The sequence below is a fragment of the Colobus angolensis genome, unplaced genomic scaffold, assembly GCF_000951035.1.
Source record: "Colobus angolensis palliatus isolate OR3802 unplaced genomic scaffold, Cang.pa_1.0 Scaffold26, whole genome shotgun sequence".
NCBI lineage: Eukaryota > Metazoa > Chordata > Mammalia > Primates > Cercopithecidae > Colobus > Colobus angolensis.
In genome coordinates this window covers 4564813-4590509 of record NW_012115821.1, presented here as the reverse complement: position 1 = coordinate 4590509, position 25697 = coordinate 4564813, and the positions used below count along the sequence as shown (strand labels likewise).

The 25697-nt window shown below is 37.0% G+C and overlaps 1 protein-coding gene across 1 annotated transcript in view; it reads right to left on the bottom strand.

Moving 5' to 3' along the window:
- SUCLG2 (succinate-CoA ligase, GDP-forming, beta subunit) overlaps nt 1–25697 on the bottom strand; it is a 222069-nt gene that overhangs the window by 94887 nt on the left and 101485 nt on the right. The window contains exons 6-8 of the mRNA XM_011947171.1: nt 24901–24997; nt 13958–14119; nt 11623–11765 (exon numbers count right to left, since the gene is read on the bottom strand). Of these exons, the coding sequence (XP_011802561.1) occupies nt 11623–11765; nt 13958–14119; nt 24901–24997 (402 nt within the window). The remainder of the gene's footprint in view (nt 1–11622; nt 11766–13957; nt 14120–24900; nt 24998–25697) is intronic.

Here is a 25697-nt window from a genome sequence, read left to right as displayed (position 1 = left end):
ACTCTCCACAAAGAGGTCCTTCCTTCCAATGCTTGCCTGACCCTGGTGAACAAGTCTAGTCCTACAGTATGGCCCCCACCAGACTGCCCCATTGTATTACAGTCTTGCCAGACACATGGCATTGGCATCTAGCCTGGAAACTGAACCGTTTCAGAAGGGCAACTCATTAACTTATTATGCTTTTCTTCCTGGCTGAGAATATTCAGCTAGATGACTTATACGGAAATTAAAAAACAGGCTGACAATATGAATTTGTTCTGAAAAGATATTTTTGGGGCATCTACCATGTTCTATGTGCCATTATAGGGGGCTACAGATAATGAAGTATACAATAGTTGAATAAAACAAAAACCATGAATGGGCAGAAAATTCAAGAAAGCTCTATACCTTCATTATTTTTAAAGAATATGGAGCAAAAAGCAACAAGAAATGTGGGGATGGGGAAGGCAGTAAACAAAATATAATATTTCTGAGCAATTTTACAGAATTTTTAAAAAAGTGAATGAATAAAGAGATTATTAAGTGGTGAGGACTATAAATTGTAAATATCACATGAAAAAGAAAAAGGAGATGGGCACAAATTATCCCCAAGGACACATCTGATGAGGGTTATAAAGATGAAAAAGACACTTAATTTAGAAGTTCACCTGGAGTATGTTACTCCTTTACAAAGACAGAAAGTTTGGTGCGAATGCACAGAGAAATCAGTGGAATCCTAAGAGGATTTTAGTAAAATAATTCATTTGAGGATTCTAGCAAGAAAGAGAATGGAAGAATAAAGGTGAGTTCATTTTCTGACCAGTAGCAAGTATCATTCTTGAAGCCTCCTAACCCTACTGATCTAACTATACCAGGAAGACATTGAACAGGAAGATATTAAACTGAATAAACAGGAAGGTGCATTCGGCCACCTCTGGAATGCTTAGGTAGTTTAGCATCCTAGCAACTCAGAGGGACTGTGTCAAATATTAATAAATGACTCACCATTAATTCTGAGATAATTAAAACTAACTCAAATTAGAAGTCCACAGAGGTAGTAAATGTATAAAATACATTAAAAATATGTAGCTTGGTCCTGAATTATGTTGATTTTCCTATTGTTACAAAACTGTTATGTACCCCAAAGCTTTTCTTTTTCTTCTCTAAGTCTTATGGCTTACTGTGAAACAAAGTTCTTCATACTTGTTACTATTATATTTGATTGCTGACTGTATCATACCCCGCTCTAAGTAAATCTGGTTTACAAAGTTCCACATGCTTTTTGAAAGAGAGCTGACATATTAGGCTTCTTTAAATAAATATCTAAATAAAAAGGTCCATTATTTAATACTGCTAGGAAAATGACGATCAGGAAGACTAACAACATGAGAAGATGTTCATCAGGCAATGATGGATAATGTTGGAAGAAAATTTTTTAAAATTATAATAGTGGTTGTATTACAGGAATACAATTAGGGAATTTTTTAAAATATCTCACTTTTGGTAGGAAATGTAAATTTGTAAAGGTGAAACAGTGATCATTATCTGATATAAAAAAACTTTCAAAAACATAAAGTGAAAATAACCTAAATTTGTAAGGAAATCATTCTTAACTGAAACGTTGAAAAACTAATTCAAATTTCCTCAAACTTTAATCATTCCATAGCTATAAAGGCAATATGTCTAAAAAGCCATTACTGGCATATCCTAAAGGTTCTCATAATCAAATCCTTCCTTTAGGGGAACAAGTAAACTATGAAAACAAAAGATATTTTACTTTACATTTAGACTGGGGGTTTCTGATTGTCCTTTCTTTAAAAGTGTCTCAGCTTGGCGTTGTGGCGCGGGTCTGTAATCCCAGCACTTTGGGAGGCTAAGATAGGCAGACCGCTTGAGTCCAGGAGTTTGAGACTAGGCAGGGCAACAAACCCTAGCTCTACAAAAAAAAAAAAAAAAAAAAAAAATTTCAATTAGCCAGGTGCAGTGGCATGCACCTGCAGTCCTAGCAACTCAGGAGGCTGAGGTGGGAGGGTCTCTTCAGCCCAGGAGGCCGAGGCTGCAGTGAGCTGCGATCACACCACTATACTCCAGCCTAGGTGACAGAATGAGATCTTGTGAAAGAGACAGACAGACAAGGAAAAAGGAAGGAAGGAAGGAAGGAAGGAAAGAAGGAAGGGAGGGAGGGAGGGAGGGAAAAAAGGTGTCTCTATCATATAATCTAAGAAAAGCTGCTCATAATTATCCAAAATACTACCCAGGCAATTCTCATTATCCATAGTAGTTATAGTTTATACAGTCACTATAACCACGGAATTAAAAATACTCAACCATTGTTCTTAAGGGAAATACACAGTTACATTTTTAGGAGCCTCTAGTCACAATATTTTCATCAGCAGATCAATTCCTACTTTTGTTTTAAGTATGCTTCTGTTTAAGGACACTTTATTTAATATATATCGTTGCTTCTCGTGGCCAAGAGCACTATAACTCATGCCTGAATGAAGCTTATCTAGCACCTGTATGCTCTCTGTAGGGCACATCACAGACTTCTTACACTTAGGAACGCTGGAAAGCATTCAACACTATGCTTAGGGGCCAACAGTGAAACCATACACACAAAAAAGGAAAAAATGCAAAAAACATGGCCATAAATAGACTGCAAAAGGACATGTTTTACAGTATGAAAGCTGAAACAAGAAGGTAGAGGATTGCCTTGTTTGATCTCATTTGGGAACATGTGCATTGGGTGACTAAAATTTTTCACCACTCTGCACATTCCCTTGAATGACCTTGAAAGTGCTGTGGAATTACAAATGACTTTTGGAGTACAAATTAATCTTAGCACACAGGCAAATTTCAAAATACAGAATAAGCAAATAATGATCAACTATACTAAGAATACTAAGAGAAAACAATGTAGATTAGATTACAGTGAAATTCCTCCAATGCTTTAAAAGCATTCCTTGGAAATAAATAAGAATCCTATTAATAACTAGAGGAACATGTCACTTCTGATCCTAATATTCATTTTGCTTTAAACAGACTGGGAGAACTGTTCCCTTTGTGGGAGGGGTGGGGGGAGAATACCATCTTTTACTTGAAATTGTACCATGGTATGTTGATCTATGAAATGACAAATTTTAAAAGTCTTAAAACAAGTTTCAGGGGAAACTAAGGAAATCATAGTAAAAAACACTAACGGGCATGAGGTGATCTCAATATACTCTACACAAAAGCATTTCAAGTATACATACTTTATTATAGTGAGACATCAAAATTTATATAAACAAATTTAAAGACAAGAGTCAGGATGCAGGAAAACATGAGTGATGACATATATAAAACTACCCATTCCCTTGATCTCAAACACACACACACGCACACACACACACAGAGTCTTGTATTCTAAATCACTGTGAGAGTGACGTAATAATGGAAAACTAGACAAAAAATATGAAAAGGCAAGTCATAAAGAGGCATTAAAACTGCTGAATAAAAGAAAAAGATTTAAAAATGCTACCTCTCCTGTTAGTAAAGAATCACGACAATGATAGCCAAGACATGAGAAAATAAATGGGCACTCATCTCACTGAAGTTAGCCCTCCACAGGTCCTTTAACTATTATTGAGGTAATTCAGCGATACATGTGAAAACCTTAAAATCTGCATATGTTTTGACCCTTATGCTTCTAGGAATTTATCTTACACAAATAATCCCAGCTTTATGTAAAGTTACAAGTACAAGGAGGTTCACAGCATTATTTTAAATTTGAAACATCCTGAGTATAAAATAACAGAGCACTAGGTTAAGTAAACTTGTATATCCAAACCAATAAATACCATTCCACCACTGAAAATGTTATAAAGAACTGTACCAGGACAGGCAAAACAGACATAAAAAAATGAAAGAAAGTAGACTATATAATATTGTCAATTATGTGATACAAGTCTAGTTTTGTCGAAACTAGTGTGTGTATATATATGTTTTTCAAAAAGGTATATATAAATAGATATATATAATCTATCTTATCATTTTCTGTTTTGTTTTTCCTTATTTCAATAATTAGGAAAAGGGACTACTATTTATACAATGCCCTAAAACAAAGACAAAAGACTATTTAGCAAACTACTAAGTCGAGCCAATTTCTTAGGCAAGCCCATATGGACATGTTGCTCGTTTAGGAATGAGACCATCTTTCCTAATTCCTAATTCTCTGACAGTGGGTGGGGCAGCATGGAAGGAGGCAAAAAAGGATTCATAGTATCTGCAGTCTCCTGAATCCATGGGGTACATCCCACAAGACTACATCTCACCTCTACTATACAGGAAAGGAATCAGAGACCTTCACAGTCAAAAGGATTTCAGCCTTGTTCTTCTGAATGATTTTCCTAAGTTCACTACCCACATCTAATGATACCTTTACCAGGCTTTATCTGAATTGTAAAGTAACATCTCAAAAATAATAATAGTACAACTTTCAGATGCCCTGCCACAGAAGATTATTCTTAAGATGCAGAGATTCTTGACATTATTCTTGACCACTATTGATTTTCTTTCTGAGAAATGCACTGTTTTCTAATTGTTGCATTCAATTCCTTCTTTTCTCGATGCAATAACATTAAGGAAAACAATAACCCTAACTCTTCTAATAATTATATATTTTTCCAAACTACATGGCATTATACTTTGATTCATGGTTCATTTCTCTTTAACAGTCTACAAAGGCATCTACACAGATGACTCATAATCAATTCCTAAGCTTGCTGGGACTAACGACAAAATTTACTAAGCCCCAAATCTGTTAAATTCTTTAAGTCACTTACTATAAAACAAACTAGGGTGCATTAAAATCTGGATTTTGAAGACAGAGTAAAGAGTAAAAATCTTATTTTCGATTTGTTTCTGAGGGTATGTCAGTGAGGAGCATGAAAATAGATTTTGAGTGTTCCATTAGGGATGGTTTGAAAATGTGGTAGCTAGCAGATACACTGATCATGTGGAAGATACAAAACCAAATGCAGTCACCAGGACCCATTTATTACTGAGAAGTATTGGCAGGTAAAATGGACAAGCGTGAGGTGGGCAAGGAGGGCCAGACATTATTGGAAATTTTAATTAACTGGACATCAGGAAAAGATATACAAAAATCAACATTTGTGAATTCCTGGCAGTGGGAAAACTACTGCCAGGGGAAAAAAGAAAAGGGCCCAGAGTAGTAGACGGTTTTCCATCCTCTAGCTTATGCAGAGTGACTGCCCCTAAATAAGGAGCTATTCTAAGTGGAAGTGGAGACTAAATGACCAGCTGCAAATTCATCAACACAAAATTAATTTTATCATTCTTAACAGACTAGACTATAAGGTCGACTACCACTAGAAAGAATGGCTGCCTGGAATTTTAATCTTTTCCACTCTATACGAAAAAAAAAATATATTTTCAAGCAAGCCTGCAAGAATAGAAATGCAAGGTAGTTGTTTCAAAAATAATGCTCGCGTTGTATAAAGTATTGAGCACTGTATTCGAAAATAAATTCCTACAAGAGTTCTATTGCCCTACCAATAAAACAATCGCTTGCAGATAAGCTATTTCAGCAAATACATGTGGTGTGTAATGAAATGGGTTTTGCTTTGTTACAATAATTAAAATGGACACCAGACCTGAAGAGTCTCCGAGGAGACAAAGCCAGTTAGGCCTCATAAGTGATCTTAACTCTGCTTGATTTGCAGACATAAACAAAACTTCAGCTATTTCTTGTAAATGCCTATGTTAAAAAAAAAACTTAACTTAAGGCTAACCAATTGGAAGCAGAAAGTTCTAGTTATCTAACTTACCGTTACATAACTAGAACTTTCCAGCAGGATAGACCAAATAAGGCAACAGGATAACTGTAACCAATCCAATATTTTCTTTGCCTTACTTTCGTGTTTGCCCTATAAAAGTCTTCCCTTTACGTTCTTTTGATGGAGCCCTGGAAGCACTTTTGGTTTGGAGCTGCTCAACCCGTGAATCACTGGTTATTCAAATCAACTCTTGACAATTTTATGGCACCTCAGTTTATGTTTAAACAGCTCTGTGCCTCTGTTATAAGCATGTATCTGAAAGAAAACAGGATATTCTTCTTTGTACTTAAATAAACTCTAAATGTGCAATAATTTAAAAATATGAGATAGCGCAAGTGAATCCTAAAATATATTTATTAAAATATAAGGCATTTGCATATACCTAATACTGAAAATATGGCATGCAGTTTTACTTCTCTGGCTTCACATTCTGAAGTTTCTGAAGCATATACCATAGAGTACAAAAAGAGCTGGCCTCTTCTCAAATTTATAACAAATGATATTTTGTTCTTCTTGCAAACATGAATTTAATCCTCCCTTTATTAAATTGTTTCCTTGGTTGTCTGAGCAGAGAATCATTGTAAGCTACTGAGTCACTTACACCTTCCATCTGCATGTCAATTTCAAAACAACACATGCAGTAACACTGATTATCACTGAACCTGTATCAGACACCTCCCATTTCTGTAGATGTGCATTTATTCTAAATCTAAGTTTTGGAAGTGATAATGGAATGAAACACTCAGAAAATATCAAAAGCTAAAGTTTTCACTGTGCTTTAGAAAGGTTTGCAAGTTGGTACTTAAAACAATGTTTTAGGGTATTATTTTCATGTCTATAGATGAGGCAATAGAAGTTTAAAGAGTATATTCAAATGGCTAATAAATATGTGAAAAGGTACTCTACCTCATTAGTCATGACAGAAAGGCCATAATGAGATAATGTCTCATACTTAACTGAATGACTAAAATTGAAAAGACTAACAAGTAGCAAAAGTAAAGTAAAAGATAACAAATACAAAAGAGTATACAGTACATGATTCCAGTGATATTAAGTTTAAAAGTAGGCAAAACAAATCTGTGATATTAGAAATTACCTTTGAGGGCCAGGTACAATGGCTCCTGCCTGTAACCCAAGCACTTTGGGAGGCCAAGGCAGGAGGACCCCTTGAGGTCAGGAGTTCAAGACCAGCCTGGGCAACAAGGCAAAACCCCGTCTCTACTAAAAATACAAAAATTAGCCGGGCATGGTGGCACATGCCTTTAGTCCCAGCTACTCAGGAGGCTAAAAGTCAGAAGAAAAACAAAAAAAGAAAAGAAATTACCTGTGGAGAGAAAGCAGGGTAGGAAAATGATGGGGACAGTATGAGGAGGCTTCCAGGATCCCTGTTATGTTCTATTTCCATTTCTATTTCTTTTTCTTTTCTTTCCTTTTTTTTTTGTTTTTTTTCAGATGAAGTCTTGCTCTTATCTCCCAGGCTACAGTGCAATGGCGCGATCTCGGCTCACTGCAACCTCTTCCTCCTGGGTTCAAGCAATTCTCCTGCCTCAGCCTCCTGATTAGCTGGGATTACAGGTGCCTGCAACCACACCTGGCTAATTTTTGTATTTTAAGCAGAGATGGGGTTTCACCATTTTGGCCAGGCTGGTCTCGAACTCCCGACCTCAAGTGATCCACCCTCCTTGGCCTCCCAAAGTGCTGGGATTACAGGCATGAGCCACCATGCCAGGCCATGTTCTATTTCTCCATCTGGCTGGAGGTTAGATGATATGTTCACTTTGTAATAATTCATCAAGCTGTATACTTAAAATTTGTATACTGTTCTGTTTGTATATAAAGTTTATTAAATTTTTTAAATGATACTGTCATATGAAAGTATTTTCCCTCTAAATGGCAAGTGTGCATGTGTGTCTCAATTTGTGTAACAAAACAACCCTCTGAGGTAAGCACTGCTATTATCACCACTTTATAAATGAGGATACCAAGGCACACAGAAGTTAAATAGTGGGTCCAAGGTCCTACAACCAGTAAGTGGTAAAGACAATACTGGAACCCAGGCAGTCTGGCATGAGAATCCCACTAAGAGAATCCCACTAAGAGTCCCTTCCATTCTTCAACTTGTCCTTGGTGCTTAGGTAGCACATTTCTTCATAGATATTTCAAGGGCTTTGAAAATATGACTCAAAGTTGGATCTAAACCAGGAAGTACAATCAAATCCAATGAGTTGCCTTTACTAATGCCAATCATGTACTTTTGCTTTTCAAAACTAGGCCCTCAGAGAGCAAAAGATTTGTTTATCTTTGGCCAACAGAGTTGGGGTCACTGGGGAGATTCATGCCAAGTGTCCTTTCCTTGTATTCACTTCACAAGATGTTTCGTGTAAGCAAACACAAGGTGTTTTGTGTAAGTGAACGCAAACTTACACAAAAGTTTGTTACATTTGCTACATCTCTGGAATTCTAAGTTCAGAACTAAAATAGAAACCAGGGTATAATTTGGAAAACAAAAACCCAAGGATAATATTCTATATAGTGCTTTTCTTTTAAATGTCTTCCAATTCTTAACAGAAAACCACAAAACCCTACTTCTATTTCCTATTTTATATTATTTTTGCTCTTTATGATTTAAAGAATACTAATGCTTAGAATTCTTTAAATCAAAATGATGAAGACCACCAGCAGAACAAACTCTATTACTTTTCTCTCATCTCAAGCTCAGCTGGAAGATAAGAGAATTATAAAATATTTAATGATACACTTCATATGAATTCAGTTCAGTGAGTTTATCTTGAAAAGACTCTTGTTTTATTCAGTTTGGTAGAGGAATTTGATTTCATATATAAGATAAAATAATAAGAAACACATTAGTTATAGAGATACTTGTGTTAGGTCCAAGTGAAAATCAGCATTTGGGTTAACAGTCAAGCAAAATAAGCAAAATTTTCAGCTCTATGACTGACATCATGAGTAGAAATATATGTCAACCTGTCATATTTTTATTCAATGATGTTGTGTTTACTAATCAACAGAATTATCTTAGACATACTGCAAATAAGCAGTTGTTAATATCAGTTGATAAAAGTTTAACAAAAACTGGTGTTCTGTAATTTTGACTTTCTGTGTATTCAACTTACTAATCATTTTATCTAACAAGACAATCGATACCTTTGAAATAATTAGCTTTGGGCTCTCAGGAACCTCTACTTTTGGGCATGTGGACACGAAATAATTACTGCCAAAAACTACAGCCAGTTTCCTTGCAAAATCACATCAACTCATCTATACTATTTTTTAGGTTCTGTTCTCTAAATTTTGTGAAACGAAGCCAGGATTGAAAATACTCATTACATTTCTATGTTTTTTAACCGGTTTTGAAATTTCAAGATTTGGAAAAAGTACTGTGAGATGAGCTGTGCATTCATTTTCCTGATATAGCATGAGAAAAATAAAATAACTCCCACATACCTTTATCTACCCAAGATGACAGCTAATCTCAAAAAAAAGTTGAAATAATCCAAGCATTTGAAAATATTCCATAAAGTCAAAATTTTGGAGGAGAATGGTTTTTTAAAAAGGAAAAAATGGCTCTGACAGTAATTTTTCCACTCTCCCTCCCCACCCTATAGGTTTTACAAAATTAAAATTTGAGGTGAGGCACTAAGAAAAGCTATTTCAGGGAAATCCAATGATTGTCCTGGTAGATTTCATCTTTCAGTGACTCTCTATTATTCTTTGCACAGAGTTTCAGTAGACGCTGGAAGTTCAGTATTTTATTACAGTCGTCTGTCCTCTGGGTACTCTGTGGTTCAAGCAGCTTATGGAGCTGTGTCTCTCGGTATATACAGATTTCAATTGGTTTGGGAATCTCTGGGAGGAAAACGATTCCTCCCTTAGAAAGCAGTAGGAAGAAAGAATAAGTGAATTAATACATAATTAGAGAGCCACTGATAGGTATTTCTACCTAACCAATGAAAACAAAGTGCTTATGTAAGTGGAAACATTGTTCTTTTGGCGAATACCTTCCTCATGGCTGGCTGCCTTTGAACTTCAATAACTTCGCTATTCCTGAACGGCACTGGAGAATTGAAAATAAGTGCTAATAATACCTTGCCGTCTGTTTTGTGACAAAATTTTACACATGCAAAACAAAACAGGCTATTGCCAGTATATTTATTAATGGGAAGCTTCCATATTTAGTTCAGACCACATTTCATTTTTTAAAAATCTGGTATTATTTTCATTTATGATTTTCTTAGTAATGATTCAGATTCCCTACATCTTCAGATATTTTAGTAACCAACTCAATTTATTAGATAATCTAACAATATTGAGACAATGATTCTCAAATAAAGTTTAGGCCAACTGTGATGGCTCATGCCCGTAATTCCAGTGCTCTGAGAGCCTGAGGTAGGAGGATCACTTGAGGCCAGGAGTTTGAGACCAGCCTGAGCAACATGGCGAGACAGAAAATTTAAAAAAAATTGGCCAGGCATGGTGGCGTGTACCTGTAGTCCTAGCTACTCAAGAGGCTGTGCGGGGAGGATAGCTTGGGTTCAGGAGATCGAGGCTATAGTGAGCTATGATCATGCCACAGCACTATGGTCTGGATAATAGAATGAGACCCTGTCTCTAAAAAAAGTAATTAAAAAATTAAAGAAAAAGTTTTTTATCAAATTGTGGCATATACATACTTCACAGGGCTGTTAAAAGAATGAAATGAGAACCATGTACATTAGACTTTCAAAATATTTTGTCTTTCTATGTAATAAGCATCTACCTAAACCACGTTATAGTCAACTGAGTATCTACAGGTGAAACAAAGCATACTGATATTTAACTGGGTTACTAAACTAGCTGATTAAATATTAATTGAATGCCCACACTGCCCCTAGCATGGTGTGGTAGCTACATTCTAGTCAGCTACCCTCAAGTTAAAAAGATGCACATGAAGCAGCAATAGAAACTATGAAACCAGGTACCGTTATCTGCTACTTAGTGCATATGTTACAAACTAATGGTCAGAGATAAAAATGAGAAAGCATACAAAAGAAGGTGGGGCCATTATTTCCCAGTGATATATGATCGTATAACCCTAAGATTTTCCAATATTTGGTAATACCTTCAGCATCTTTATGGAAGGAATCATAGTATGCCTTCCCTCTAAATCATGTAAGTATACCACCAGTCGCTTCTGTGTAAATTACCAAATAAAGTTCATGCCAACCAGTGTTTCGACTGGCACACTGTATCTTTTTTATTTCCTTCCACCTCTCAGGACTGTACACACAACCTCTGAAGTAAGATCCCAGGGGCTATTTATAAGCCTTTTACCCAAAACGAGAGTTAAATCATCATGTATTCCAATGCGATATAAGATAGAAGTTGCAGGCTGGGCGCGGTGGCTCATGCTTGTAATCTCAGCACTTTGGGAGGCCGAGGCGGGCGGATCACGAGGTCAGGAGTTCGACCAGCCTGGCCAGCATGGAGAAACCTTGTCTCTACTAAAAATACAAAAATTAGCTGGGCGTGGTGGCATGCACCTGTAATCCCAGCTACTCAAGAGACTGAAGAAGGAGAATCGCTTGAACCCAGGAGATAGAGGTTTCAGTAAGCCAAGATCGCACGCCACTGTACTTGAGCCTGGGCAACAGAGGGAGACGCCATCTCAAAAAAAAGATAGAAATTGCATCTGCGGCTGCAAAGTACACATATTGACTCATAAACTCTACCAGGAAGAACAAGTGAACTCTTGACGGTAAGAAATTAAACTGACATATAATCTTCCTACAAAGAGAAAGGTTACCTTAGGATCAGCTGTGAGCAATTTGAATGCTTGATATACTTGAGCTTCCTTTACACCACCTCCAAGATCCAAGAAGTTGGCTGGCTTCCCACCATTAAGGAAAATGATATCACAAGTAGCCATGGCGAGCCCAGCACCATTCACTGTGAAATGCAAATGGGACACAAGACAGGCTAAATTTAGCAACATGAAATGGTCCATAAACATTTTCCCTCCCCCATATTGCCAAGAGAGAACTCTGTCATTGCCAGGCCAATTTATGTCCTGTTTGGAATGCCATTAAACCAGATTAGGTCAAAGACTTTTAGCATAAAGAATCAGGACATGTATATGCAAACAATGAAGCAATAAAGACTTGGGAATGAGGAACAGGATGGATTAGGAAGTTAAATCAATCTGGGAAACAGAAAGAAGGAAAGCTTTAAGTAAGTAACCAATTTGGGCCAGAAGTAAAGAAGGAAGTTTTAGGTTCTGGAAAGTGTAAGCTTAAGAGAATCAGGAGGCAGAGAAACAAGCTATGAGAAGTTGCTAGGGCCTATGAATTACATTCTTTTTAATATACTTTAAGAAACAGGAGTGAAGAATGGAATTCTCTTAATGTTTTGCTTGCTGAGAATATGCTCCTCTGAATGTGGCATCTCTGGGATTGAAGCACAGGGGTCCCAACTTCAGTGGGATTTTATACCTTTTTACACTTAGTACAGGTCATGCATGTTTATATAATGTTACGTGGATAAACTTAGAAACAAATGAACAAATGACAGCACAAAAACAATATTCCTATGTCCTTGTTCCTTTTTCAAATTAACATGAGCAATGCTCACCAGCAACCCAATCGTTAAAACTGGAACCAAAATGTGCCAACATCTTAGGAGCCCTTCCTAAGAAAGTAGGTGAAGAGTTTTAACATCAAAATTCTTGTTTTCCAGGGCTAAGTTTTATTGATCAATTGCACTTATTTTGCTTCTTAAGCTTAATGATATAAAATTACTTTCCTCAAGATAGAAAAAAAAAAAATCTCCTGAACACAGCAGAAATTCACAAGGTAAAGTACCCTTCATTTTTCTGACCCTCCAATTCCCTAGAAAAGCCTATGAACTGTGACTAATTAAATTTGGAGTAACTGAAATAAAAATGCTTTATACAGAATCTTAAAACAATTTGAAATGCGTAAATCATAGATTCTGAGGCTGCTACGTGGTCAAACCATGCACATTCCTACAGAGGTTATAAATAATCTGTATTTAATTTGTTTTAAAACCATACACATTTCCCCTTTCTAAATGCCTACAAATATTGAGAGTGCATTAGCTTATCAGGATCAGAATGATGTGAGTGATCTGGTACATTATAGTTATTGCTCCAATACAAAGCAAGAGCTTTTGGTATCACTTGTAATTGGATGTCATTTTCTATTGTACTGAACAGCAAACTCTTGGATGAGGTCTTTTCAGTTCTGAATATAATGATATCGTTGGTTTAATGAGCTACAAATCATTTTTATTTTAATTCCATTAAAATTAAGACCTCAGTTTCCAGTACAATGAATTGATTCTACCAGAAACATAGTCTTGTGCAATTAAGTCAGAAGCATATAAATCTGAGCACTATAAGCTGTGAACAATAATAGAAACTGTACTGCCTCTAGAGCCTCATTCTTATCTCAGCTGGAGAAGCCATTTTCACAAATTTAGATGAGTGTGATGAAATCAATTGTTTTATTAATAAACTAGCATAATGGATTAAACATTTTATCATTTGGTTATCACAGAATCTGAAACTTTTGTAAAGTGGTTAAAGTGTATGTCCTCTTCTATTTCCTCTGATAAAGGAATTTTGTTTTAAACCTAAATTTCAGAAGATCTCTAGCATATTAATACTGAGTTGAGCAGCAAAGGTTCTAATTTTTTACTAAGCAAAGTTTAACAGATGTTTTAAGCCAGTAGTTCTCAATTGGGGTGATTTTTGTATACCACAGTCATTTGGAACTGTCTGAAGACTCATTTTAATTTATTGATTTACATGGGTTTATTTGTCATCACAACTGGGGGTTGTTACTAGTATCTAGAGGTTAGGATGCTAAATATCTTATGATGTACAGGAGAGCAAAGAATTATCCCACCCAAACTCTCAATACTGCCAGAGCTGAGAAATTCTGCTTTAACCCAGTAACCATTAATCAAAACAAACTTTGAGAACAAACTTGGATTGTTTCCTACCACCTTTCAGCTACAAAAAAACTTGTATGCTTACTTCTTCTTGGTAAATGACATTTCAGAAATCAAGGGTTCTATAAAAATCCACAAAGCATTCTTTTGATATAACTGCTTCTTACCAAAGCAGGCAATGTTCCCATCTAGTCCTATGTATTTTAGATCATATTTGGCAGCTTCATTTTCAATGGGCTCATTCTCGGATTTGTCGTCCATAGCAAATATGTCTTTCTGTCGGAATTCTGCGTTGTCATCGAAGTTTATCTTGGCATCAAAACAGACAACTAAATAAAGAAGAAAACAATCATAGTTGAATATCTCTTGAGGATCTATAAATTAAGTTCTTCAGGCTGGTAGGCACAAGAGAAGGGAAAGTAAGTGCTGTCATTTTTTTTCTCATGCTACAGGCAGGAGTGGCTACTGTGGCTTTCTTGACCTTTTTAAATTTTAGGGTTTGGTCCCTGTTGTCAAGGGACTTACGTTCTAGTAAAGAACATAGTAATTTGTATCTGTTGTTCTCATTTCAATAGAATAACAACAGAAGTTGCCATCAATCATCAAAAGTTACAGACTGGCACAGCTTCACAGATACAGCTTTGATTCATTATTTTTATTATATATTTTTAGTATTTAACCACTAATTATCACCTTTCTCTTCTATGCAAAGACAGACTAAATAATACCATTAATTATTTTGTCTTCTTTTGTCCTTTTCTTGATATGGTGAAGTGAAATTTTTATTGAATCAGTATCCTCTCTCGTATTTCCAAAAGATTTAGTAGAAAGAATGCCAGGCTAGAATCACTACATCTTTATTTGATCCTTAACTAACTCTGTAACATATATTAAAAATAAAAATTGTATACACGTGACTCTTGAACAACATGGGTTTGAACTGTGAGGGTCTACTTATAGGTGGATTTTTATTCTCAAAATGTAAAGCCCAAGAGGGTTGACTTTTCACATACGTGGGCTCTGCAGGACCAACTGCAGGAATTGAGTATGAATGAAGTTTGGTATATTTGAGATTCCTGGAACTGAGTCCCTGCATATACTGAGGGACAACTGTATTTAAAGCATACAACATCATGTTTTGATATACACCTAACACAGTGAAATAATTAAACACAGTGAAATGATTACTATACTGAAGCAAATTAACACATCCATCTTCTCATATAGTTTTTGGTTTTTGTTTTTGGTGTGGGAGAGCACTTGAAATATATTCTTTTAGCAATTTCCAGCATACATTACTAACTCTGCAACCTTGACAAAATAACCTAGTTCTTCTCTGGGCCTTGGTTTTTTAATTGGAAAAAATGGGAGTAACAATCCTTAAAACTAGGGCCATGCCCTTGATCTGTGCAGGACCAGCTTTATTTTTTTTTGAGACAGAGTTTCGCTCATTGCCCAGGCTGGAGTGCAGTAGCGCGATCTCGGCTCACCTCAACCTCTGCCTTCCGGGTTCAGGCAATTCTCCTACCTCCTCCCCCCAAGTAACTGGGATTACAGGCATGTGCCACCACACCCGGCTAATTTTTTATTTTTTATTTTTAGCAGAGATGGGTTTCTCCATGTTGGCCAAGCTGGTCTTGAACTCCTGACCTCAGGTGATCTGCCCACCTCGGCCTCCCAAAGTGCTGGGATTACAGGCATGAGCCACCGCGTCCGGCCTGTGCAGGACCATCTTGTGCTTCAGATTCAAGTTATAAGACACGAAAAGACCAAGACTGGTCAGTTACAATGCCAGGATGCCAGGCATTATTGCACAATTGTCTCCAGCTTCTGGTGCTGGTGGAAATCTCCTGGACCCTGCAAAACTCATTCTGTGATAGAGACAGACTACAGGGCACTTTTCTTGATTTACAGCTCTCCTATACATACAATCAGGGAGAGACTGCAGTGGAGAGGGTGGCATTATTTGTGTCTGAGTTCTGACTCCTTTTATTATCTCTCTTAGTGTAGAAATTAGTGTTCTGTGATGCCATGTCATCATAATGGTTTTTTGTTTGTTTTGGAGATGGAGTGTCACTCTGTTACCCAGGCTGGAGTGCAGTGGCACAATCTTGGCTCACTGCAACCTCTGCCTCCCGGGTTCAAGCGATTCTCCTGCCTCAGCCTCCTGAGTAGTTGGGACTACAGATGCCTGCCACCACGCCCAGCTAATGTTTTATATTTTTAGTAGAGACAGGGTTTCATCATGTTAGCCAGGAAGGTCTCGATCTACTGACCTTGTGATCCGCCCGCCTCAGCCTCCCAAAGTGCTGGGATTACAGGTGTGAGCCACTGTGCCCGGCCAATGTTCTTTTACTTAACTTGGGATATTGATAGCCAGGAATCTTTGACCAATAATTTATAGACACTACCTATTCTCCTCCAGCATTGCTGACAGGCACCTGACTCTTGAAAGGGAAACAGCTACAGAACATTTCTCACTCACTGAAAAGCAGTGGCTATAATCTCCTAATTCTACTCGCTTCTTATGAAAATAAAACATGGCTGTATATGGCATCTTGGCATTAGAGACCCTAGGTAGAGGGTTTTCTCCAAGGGTTTTCCTACCACAATATTCAAGCACTTTGATACAAATCTGTGTAGACCAGCATATTAACATCTACGAATACTTGTTATAAGTATATACACAGACCACACATGACTTAAAGTAGCATTGAGTGACAAGAGAGAATCTTATATGGAAGTTAATATCTGTTTAAATCCTTAGTCTTGCCCCAAAATGCCCAACCACTTTGTCCACACACTGTGAATAGCTGGAGTGAATGAGTAATTACTTTCCAGAATATGGAAAGCTTAATGACAGAATCCTACAATTACTAAAGGAATTGGCCAATATTCTCTGCTTGCTATAGTGGAATTTTCTCAGCAGTTAATGACCAGCATAATAATCAATAAAAAAGCAACTTCATACTTGGCTTTCCACTAGGTTTATAAATACATTCTAATTAATTTATTAGTAATTTTAGCTCCTCCATTACTCATTGGCAAGACTACTTATAACTGACACCTTCAAAATGAATGGACAAAGGTTATCAAATTGACTTCCTAAGGGAAGAGTTTCAAATAAAGGCATTCTTGGTTGAGATCAATAATCAAGTAAATCAAAAGAGTTTCAAGCTGACCTTTGCTCCTTACAAGGACTATAGTTACAAGCTGCTTCAGAGAGAGAGTAATTAATGGGTATGTATGCAAAGTTCAAAAGGCAATCCCAACTAAATGCCTGCAAAGCTACATTTTCAGAGGATGCTTTTCTGTGATATGACGTTCTCTCCAGGGAACCATCTTGACAGAACTTTGCAGTTAACCCAGAGCTTCAAGATGGTGATGATGGGATAAAAGGGGTGTATATCTACAATGGTCCTGTGACAATTGTTAGCTCTCTGTAGAGAAAACTAAACAACCTAATTGGATCATTGCATGTATGTCTAAGTGTTCTGGGAAGTTAAAAACACTACCTAAATAGGAAGCAATTTATTTAGAGGACTTAGGAGTTAAGAAAGGGGATTCAAATTCAACTGCCACCTTCAAGACCTAAGTCTTTATTTAGTGGGTAAGGGATGAAAAACTTTAAGGATGTAAAGGGATTCTTTTAGACATATTTGTTATGCCTATTTTATATTTTAAAAGTAGACTGTGGTAGTGTGATTTATAATAAGAAATATATTATTTTGGTCTTCATCCCCAATTCCTGGCATAGAGCTCTAAAACTCTTTTGATTTCCTAAGCAATAGGGGTTCTAAGAGAATCTTGTGTTCTAACATTTTGCCTTTGACCCTGATTCCTGATGCAGAGCTCCTAATCCCTTGGGATTTTCTGGGAGCTAGAAGAGTCTTTTGTTCTATTAAGGTAAGTCTTGGTGGAGGCTTCTGTATGGGGCTGGTCGCCATGAAGACCAAACTACGATTAGAAACTTGGAAATTTCAGCCCCACCTCCATGCTCCAGAAAGAATACTGGATCATCCCTATGTAATAAAGCCTCCATAAAAATTTCTCAACTCCAGGGGATTAGAGAGCTTACAGGTTGCCAAACACAGGGAGGTGCTACAGGGTGGCTCACCTGTGGAGTATAGGGAAGTTTGTCACCCCTTCATGCATACCCTGCCCTATTTACCTCTTCATCTGGCTGTTCATTTGTATCTTTTAAAATATCCTTTATAAAAAACTAAAATAAAAAATAAAATAACCTTCATAATAAATCAGCAGTAGTAAGCAAGTGCTTCCCTGGGTTCTGAGAGCCTTTCTAGTAAATGATGGGGCACGTGGAGAGAGTCCTAAGAACCCCCAATTTATAGCTGGACCATCAGAAGTACCAGAGGCTTGATCTTACAACTGACATCCAAAGTGAAGTCAGTCCCATAAGACTGACCCCTTAACCTATAGGATCTGTCCCAGGTAGATAGTGAAAGAACTGAATTGAATCACAGGATACCTAGCTAGTGTCAGAGATTAGTCAGTGTTGGAAAAACTCACACATCTGGTCCAAGAAGTGTTCTTCTGTGTTGAGAATTGGGTAGGAGAAAAATGTTTGTTTTCCCTCTTACACATAGTTCCAAACAAACAAAGTGCTTTCCTGTCTTACCATCTACAATGTTGCACCATCTAAATGCTTTTCCTTGAACTTGACCACTTAATGTAGACTGGCATCAAAAATACCAGCGTATAAATGACAACTCTTGGCACTTTCTAGCCAGCTATCCCTCAGCACATTAACTTCTCTTAAACCCAAGCCTTGTCTATACAATGGGGATCAGAGTATGTTCTACTCTAGGTGTTGGTAGCAGGAGAGATTGTATGCAAAGCGCTTAGCTTCCTAGACAGTGGGTCCTAGCAAGTTATTAGATGACCACACCACTCTTTGATATGCACATGCTTTTTTATACTTAAGAGTTTCTCATTATTGCAGACCAGGCTGCAGAACTCTCCTCTCTTCCTAACAATAAATATTATCTGTTCCTTTATAATCTAAGATTTCTGTTTAGAGCAAATCTAAGCAAATGTCGGCCATATTTTATGTATGTACAGGTTACCCATGGTTTTTAATAAAAAGCCATCTTCTGAATAAATAAGAATTTTCCCAAAGGAAGAGTATTAACAGTTGGCATTTTAGGTATCATAAACAGTAGAAAACAAGATCTTTGTCTAAAAGATGAGGGTAAAACAGGCTGTTGGTGATTCTCAAATGATATCACACCTGTGCATAAGGCCAAGGCTAAAGATTGGTACAGAGCAGCTCCAAATGAAGATCTAAGCCAAGGGTAGCAAACTAAGGCCCTCAAGCCAGCCCTGCTTTTATGGATAACAGATTGGAACATAGCCTCATTCATATTGCCTATGGCTGCCTTCCCAAGACAAAAGCAGAGGTGAGTAGTTGCAATAGAGGCTGCATGGCCCGCAAACCCCCAAATATTTACTAACTGGTCCTTGACAGAAAAAGTTTACCAATCCTTGCTAAGTCACAGTTCTCACACTTGTATCCACTAGTGTTAACCAAGTTATAGATACACAGGTATCATGTTTCATAGTGAAGGAGAAACTTAGAAAAAGTGCATTCCATTAACATGAAAACCAAAAAAAAAGTAACATAACAAACAAAGAAATAAAAACCTGTGGCTACACAAAAGGAGTAGATTAATCTTTGAATACTAACTGAATCTTAGATGCTTATTTCCCCCGTAAGACCCTTCTAAATGCACTGCTTAAACGGATGTGTTAAAAATGGATTGATGTCTTTGTCAACAGCAGGGCAATAAAATAAACTTGCCTGCTTAAACCCTTAGCTTTCTCATTTAATAAAACAACAAACAATACAAAATACATTTTCAGAGGTGCTGAGCTTGGTCCGGACCTTAAGATTTTCAATGTCACATTAATGAAAGCTCAATTCTACAGAAAATTCATCTTGAACAAAGGCCATTTTTTATACAAAGTGGGTGAAAGAAACATACCTATTAATATTTATAAAACAATTTTCACCATCAAAAGCACATTGTTACATGCTTGATAGATTATACAAATGAATTTTCGTTCTGAACAAATACCAAAGAAAGCTGTGGTACTTATATGCATAGGGTGTTTTGTTGTTTTGTTTAGTAGTGTGAGATTCTGTGAGCTACTAATTCAACAATCTCGATGGAAAACATGACTGGCAGTTAGAGGCCTCTGACCCTAGAATTTTAACAGAAGAATGTGTCACAGAATTAAACAAAAGAAAAATACATTTCAGAGGGGAAACTTACACATAAAAGAAACATAAAAACAGCAGGAAATAACACTGTCATAATTAGTTTGAAAAATAATGTCTTCAAGCAATGTACTGCGTTTGATTTGTGATAAATAACCATAATGTGCTATTGAAACACGTCTTGCCAAAATGGCCTTAAAATGCTGATACTTTCAAATTAGTCCCACTTCCCATTAAATATTGATGTTCTGAGAGTTGTATACTTTTTAGAACTTTTTTTTAGTGGCTGTGAAAAGAGAAAATAGATACAGGGTGGGTAGGGGGGTTAGTGGAGGTAGAGAACCGAAAATGTTCTTGAAAATAGTCTTGTGTATAAAGAGAGAAACAGAGAAACACCCACCAACAACATGGGCACTTGCTAACAAGAAGCAACAGGGTAGTTATTTAGGGAAATCAATCTGAAAAAAGAAAGGAATTTGATGTGCCAGTTAACTGTGGATCACCCAGCTTTAATTCTCATGAAATCTTAGCCAGATAGTCACTACTTCAAATTGGATCTCATTTCTTTGGCCCAATGAATGAATTTCAGCTTCCAACTGATGAAGATGCCCTAAAGTAGAAATTCTTAATCTCTAGACTATGGACAGATTCGGTGAGGTCGTTCTCTGTGAACAGGGACCATTCTTTGTATTGTAGTTTAGCGTCATACATGCCAGCAGCACAGCCTCCAAGTTGTGACGACTAAAACTGTTCCCTGGGGGACAAAATGCCCACCCTTCCCATGGAGTACAACTTGCTTTAAAGACATCAGAGAAAGGAGTCTGTGTACAGATAGAGCTGGCTGAAGGTGGGAAGAAATATTACATGAAATCTCACAGTGGCTAGCAAAATGAATGAATGAATACATGAATGGGCAGGTAGATAAATAAATAAATAATGATAAAACATTGCTTCTTGCTTGGCTACAGAATTAATGAATGGTCACTGCATTTGGACAAACAAGGAAAATAATGATTAATTTCTATTGACTATTTAAGTAACAGTTTATTTTTGTTTCAAGAAGGTTCCATCTTTCTGGTAGGTATGTTTTGACTCAGTGTCCCTTCTTCCATTAAGAAACTGTATGTCTCCTATACCATATGATTCTTGCTCAGTGGCTGGCATGGGCATAGACATGTGATCCAAGCAGGGCCAATCAGAATCATTTGAAGGGATTTAGGGGGCTGCTGAGGGACAGTTATGGAGCACTGGGAGCCATCTTTGCTGCCAGCTTCTGAGAGCCTTGCTGAGAAAGAAACCAATTTGGAGGGAAGCAAGGCTGGAGAACCAGCAAATCCGTGATTCTCTTCAGTCCTTAAGCCAGTCCACACCTTAGACTTCCCTGTTATAGGAATATAACTTTTTAACAAAAACAAAGCTAATATAGGTTCCTGTCATCAGCAACCATTATAATCCTAGCTAAGAGTCACTAAACTACATTGCAGTTAGTAGTGTCAAATTATATTTTTTGAATCAGATGATTAATCACACAGGAAAAAAGAGTTCTTGGACTGCAGTTCCTTCTCCATGTCGAAAATTCCCTACGGGTGACTTAGCAGCATAGATGTTATCAAGGCCCTTGTTCTTCACTCAACAGGGCATCACTTGTTGTACAACTATATGAACAATAACCTGAATTATTAAAAATAGCACTCACTGACCAATGGAAGGCCAAAAAAATTTTCCTACAAAGAGGTGGGTACAGGCCGGGTGCAGTGGCTCACACCTGTAATCCCAGCACTTTGGGAGGCCGAGGCAGGTGGATCACCTGGGGTCAGGAGTTGGAGACCAGCCTGGCCAATGTGGTGAAACCTCATCTCTATTAAAAATACAAAAAGTAGCTGAGTGCGGTGGCAGGTGCCTATAATCCCAGATACTCGGAAGGCTGAGGCAGGAGAATCACTTGAACTCAGGAGGTGGAGGCTGCAATTTGCTTAGGCTACACCACTGCACTCCAGTCTGGGTGACAGAGACCCTGTCTCAAAAAAAAAAAGAAAAAGAAACAACAACAACAACAAAGAGTTGATGCAATGTGATGCTGAGCTCCTTAAACTTTTAAATTTAAAGAATAATTATTAAATCAAAGTTTCAATGTGGAAATTTTAACGTGAAATGTTCTGCTACTACTGATCTAAACAGAAATAACGAATACTCAGATTATAAATATTAAGATTATCAATATTGCTAAAATATAAATGACTGCCTTTACAGCTTCTAAATAAAAGACAGCTTTAGGGGATTGTGATAATGGTGAAGATCAATTTGTACATTTGGTCATTAATCACCATTTCCTAATTGGGTTTAATTTGACTACTGCTCATTAGAGTTATAAACCAACATACTCATTTAATTGTGATTATAATTCAATCGCTGAACTTTTATGGTACAATGAACAAATTAATAACTAAAGATAATTTTGCTCTTAAAAAATCACATAAGACTTATGTTTTAATGAACTGTATATAAATAATATTTTACGATGATTCCCTTAAAAAAGAAAAACTCAAGACTCTTCCATTCTCTTAATAATTAAAAATCAAACTTCAGACTCACGACGTTTTGTAAACACACTCTCAGAAAAGGTTCCCATACCTCTGTTCCCTGAAGCCAGAACACAGCTTGTGACTGCTTCCCAAAGGGTTGAATAAAAAATGTATTGCAGCCATTTTTATGCCACTCCATAGCTACAGCTGAATTTCCATTTTTCTTAATATGAAGCAAACAGGCTGCTTGTGTATACTAGTCTAAAAAGCAATATATGACCTTTAAGAACTTTTGTTAAGCCTTTGCCTTCATTTCTTGGACTTAATTATCAACATGAATTCTGACTGGTATTCCCTGCCAAACTGGAGACTACTTCTAGGTCATGCTTATGAAAGGAAATAAGTAGTTTAAATGGGAGAAAGTAAAAAAGGCAGGTAGCTGCAGTTGAGTCTGGAGTATCAGAATCAATATGCATGCTGGACTCAGAGGGACATGGGTTCAAATCCCAGCTTCTGTAACTTCTGACTGGCCCCTGGGACAGTTACAGTGGTTTTTCAACCCTCTATAAAATGGGGTAACAACTCCTAAATTTTCAGGGTTGCGGTAAACAATATGAAAGAATATAGGTAGAAGCTTATCACAGTGCCTGGCATATAAGCTCAAGAAACAGCTTCTTCCTCTTCCTTTCTTCGCTTGATACAATACTCACAATTTTATAGCCATAGCAACTTTTTAAAAAAGTATTTATGAATAAAGGTGGCTTGTTTATAAATGACCAAGCACAGATTTATATCGGATGGTCATCTGTATAAATCATGAAATATATTATTTTCAATGGCTTCCTAAACATAAAATCTTTGCTTGTTCTTGTCTAAAATCTATACCATTCCTGGGCTACTCTGAGACTACCTGAGAAGAGGAATTTCATTTTATGATAGGGACTAGCCTATTTTGTATCTGATACTGCATGCATACTCATACATGATCTCATCTTATTTTCACAACACTCTATGAACTCTGCATCATTGCTACCACTTATTTGATTGGAAAAAAAAAAAAAAAAAAAAGACCTGCAACTTAGGCAGGCTAAGTAACTTGCCCAGATCTGTAGCCAAAACATGGCAGATATAGAATTTATACTTAGGCCTCTCTGGGTTTCAAAGAAATACTAGTGTAGTTTCTCTGGCTCTAGCTACAGAATCTCTGAAACTGAAATGTGCCAAGGAGAAAATATTGTCTCATTCGCCTTGGTCCAAAAGTTGATGTGTTTACACATAATGATTCACCCCAGTTACCAATTCAATGCAAATTCCTCTTTACTGACTGTAACATGCTAGACAACATGCAAGACACTGGAGGTGAAACGTACTGAAAAAGAGAGGTTCATGGGGCTTACAGTCTGGTATCCCTATCCTATCCACCTGCTATTCCACGGTTTTGATAGCAAAAGCTTGTGAATGTGTGTGTGGAACTCCACTTCATCCCTTACCACACATGCATTCACAAGTTTTCGCTACCATATTAATAAGAACTTATGGAATATTTGCTGTATGCAAGAAACAGTGCCGTGGTGGTAGGTACTGAGATATAAAACAGTTATTTATACTCTACAAGTACCTGATGGATAGGAGGAACCTGCACCACCTACTCCTGCCTGAAGCAGAAACTGCTGTCCAAGTAAGGTGAAAGAGATCACCTGGGGGGCACTTGGGGCTTTACCAAGGTGATATAAATCCAGCCCAGAACACAAGGTGAAATTATATACAGATTTAGGCAAACTAAAGACGTTCCAAAAATTCCAGTTCCATAAAGGCACATGCGTTCATTATACCCGAGTGTGTGGCTCCCATTTCTACACAAATCTTTACCTTAGTAGCAGCAGTGATAGGCCTAAAAAAAATAAGGTGGAGAGAAAGATGTGAACGAATGTTTCCTCTCTTTTAATTTATTATGTATTATTGTTATTATTATTATTATTTGTAGAGACAGGGTCTCAATATGTTACCCAGGCTGGTCTCAAAGTCTTGGCCTCAAGTGATCCTCCCGTCTTGTCCTCCCAAAGTGCTGGGATTACAGGCATGAGCCACCACACCAAGCCTGAATGTTTTTAAGTAAAACAAGCAGTAGCTTTAGTAGCTTCCTTAGAGCCCTGGCATTTGGCTACAAACAAACCTAAGTGCTGAAATGTTCAAGTGCATCATGGGAGCATTTCAAACTATGGCAGAAATTAAATTACTGTAAGAAATTTATGCAAAGCTGCTGCTACAGTCTTTTGTGCAATTTACAGTTTGCATAAATAATTATAATATATTCATTTGTTTTCTCAATTCTTTTTTTTTTTCTTACCTTGTCCTTCTGGAGTTTCACCAAAGGGATTCACTTCCACCTGAGTAGCATCAATTTTCAGGAAGAGATTATACAGCTTCGTAATTTGATCTGCAGCCTAAATGTGATCAAGTGAAATGGAATTACACTAAAGCAGTAAAAGAAAATTTATTTTGCTGGATTAATGAAACCTTAAAAATAGCAAGTTATGTCTTTATTTTCAGTTAGGTTTTCTGAAGGGAAAAACAGAAAAACATAATTATTTTAATTTCCACTGCTATTCACTAAAAGGAATTGCTCAACTCTCCTCCAGACACCAGAAGAGACCATTATCAAGAAAACAAAATATTTTCAGTACGGCCTAAAACGTTGTTAATCTTTTTGTAAATTATCATGTCTCTATCAGCAGAGTTATGCTGCAATATAAGCTACAATCATTAATACAAACAAGCTCCATTTAAGTAAAAGGTAAACATGATTTTGAGAGTTTATAATGACTAGATTTTCCTTATTGTGCTGAAATAAAACAGTTATTATATTAATCAATCCAACCCATAATCTGTGAAACAATTACTGAGTGTCTAACGAAAATTGTTGCAAAACAGGAAGATGAAAGTGCTCAATAGTGTAGTCACTGAACAGCACAGTTCAAACTGAAAATAGCTTGTCCCAAAGGCATTAACCACAAAGAGCAAGAATATCCAAGGTCACCCTGTTATGCCCTGACTTCATTTTTCTCACTCTGCTTGAAATTCGCTCATTCATTCATTCTTTTCAACCAACATTTCTTCACTGCCTATGACACAGCTGGCTGGTAT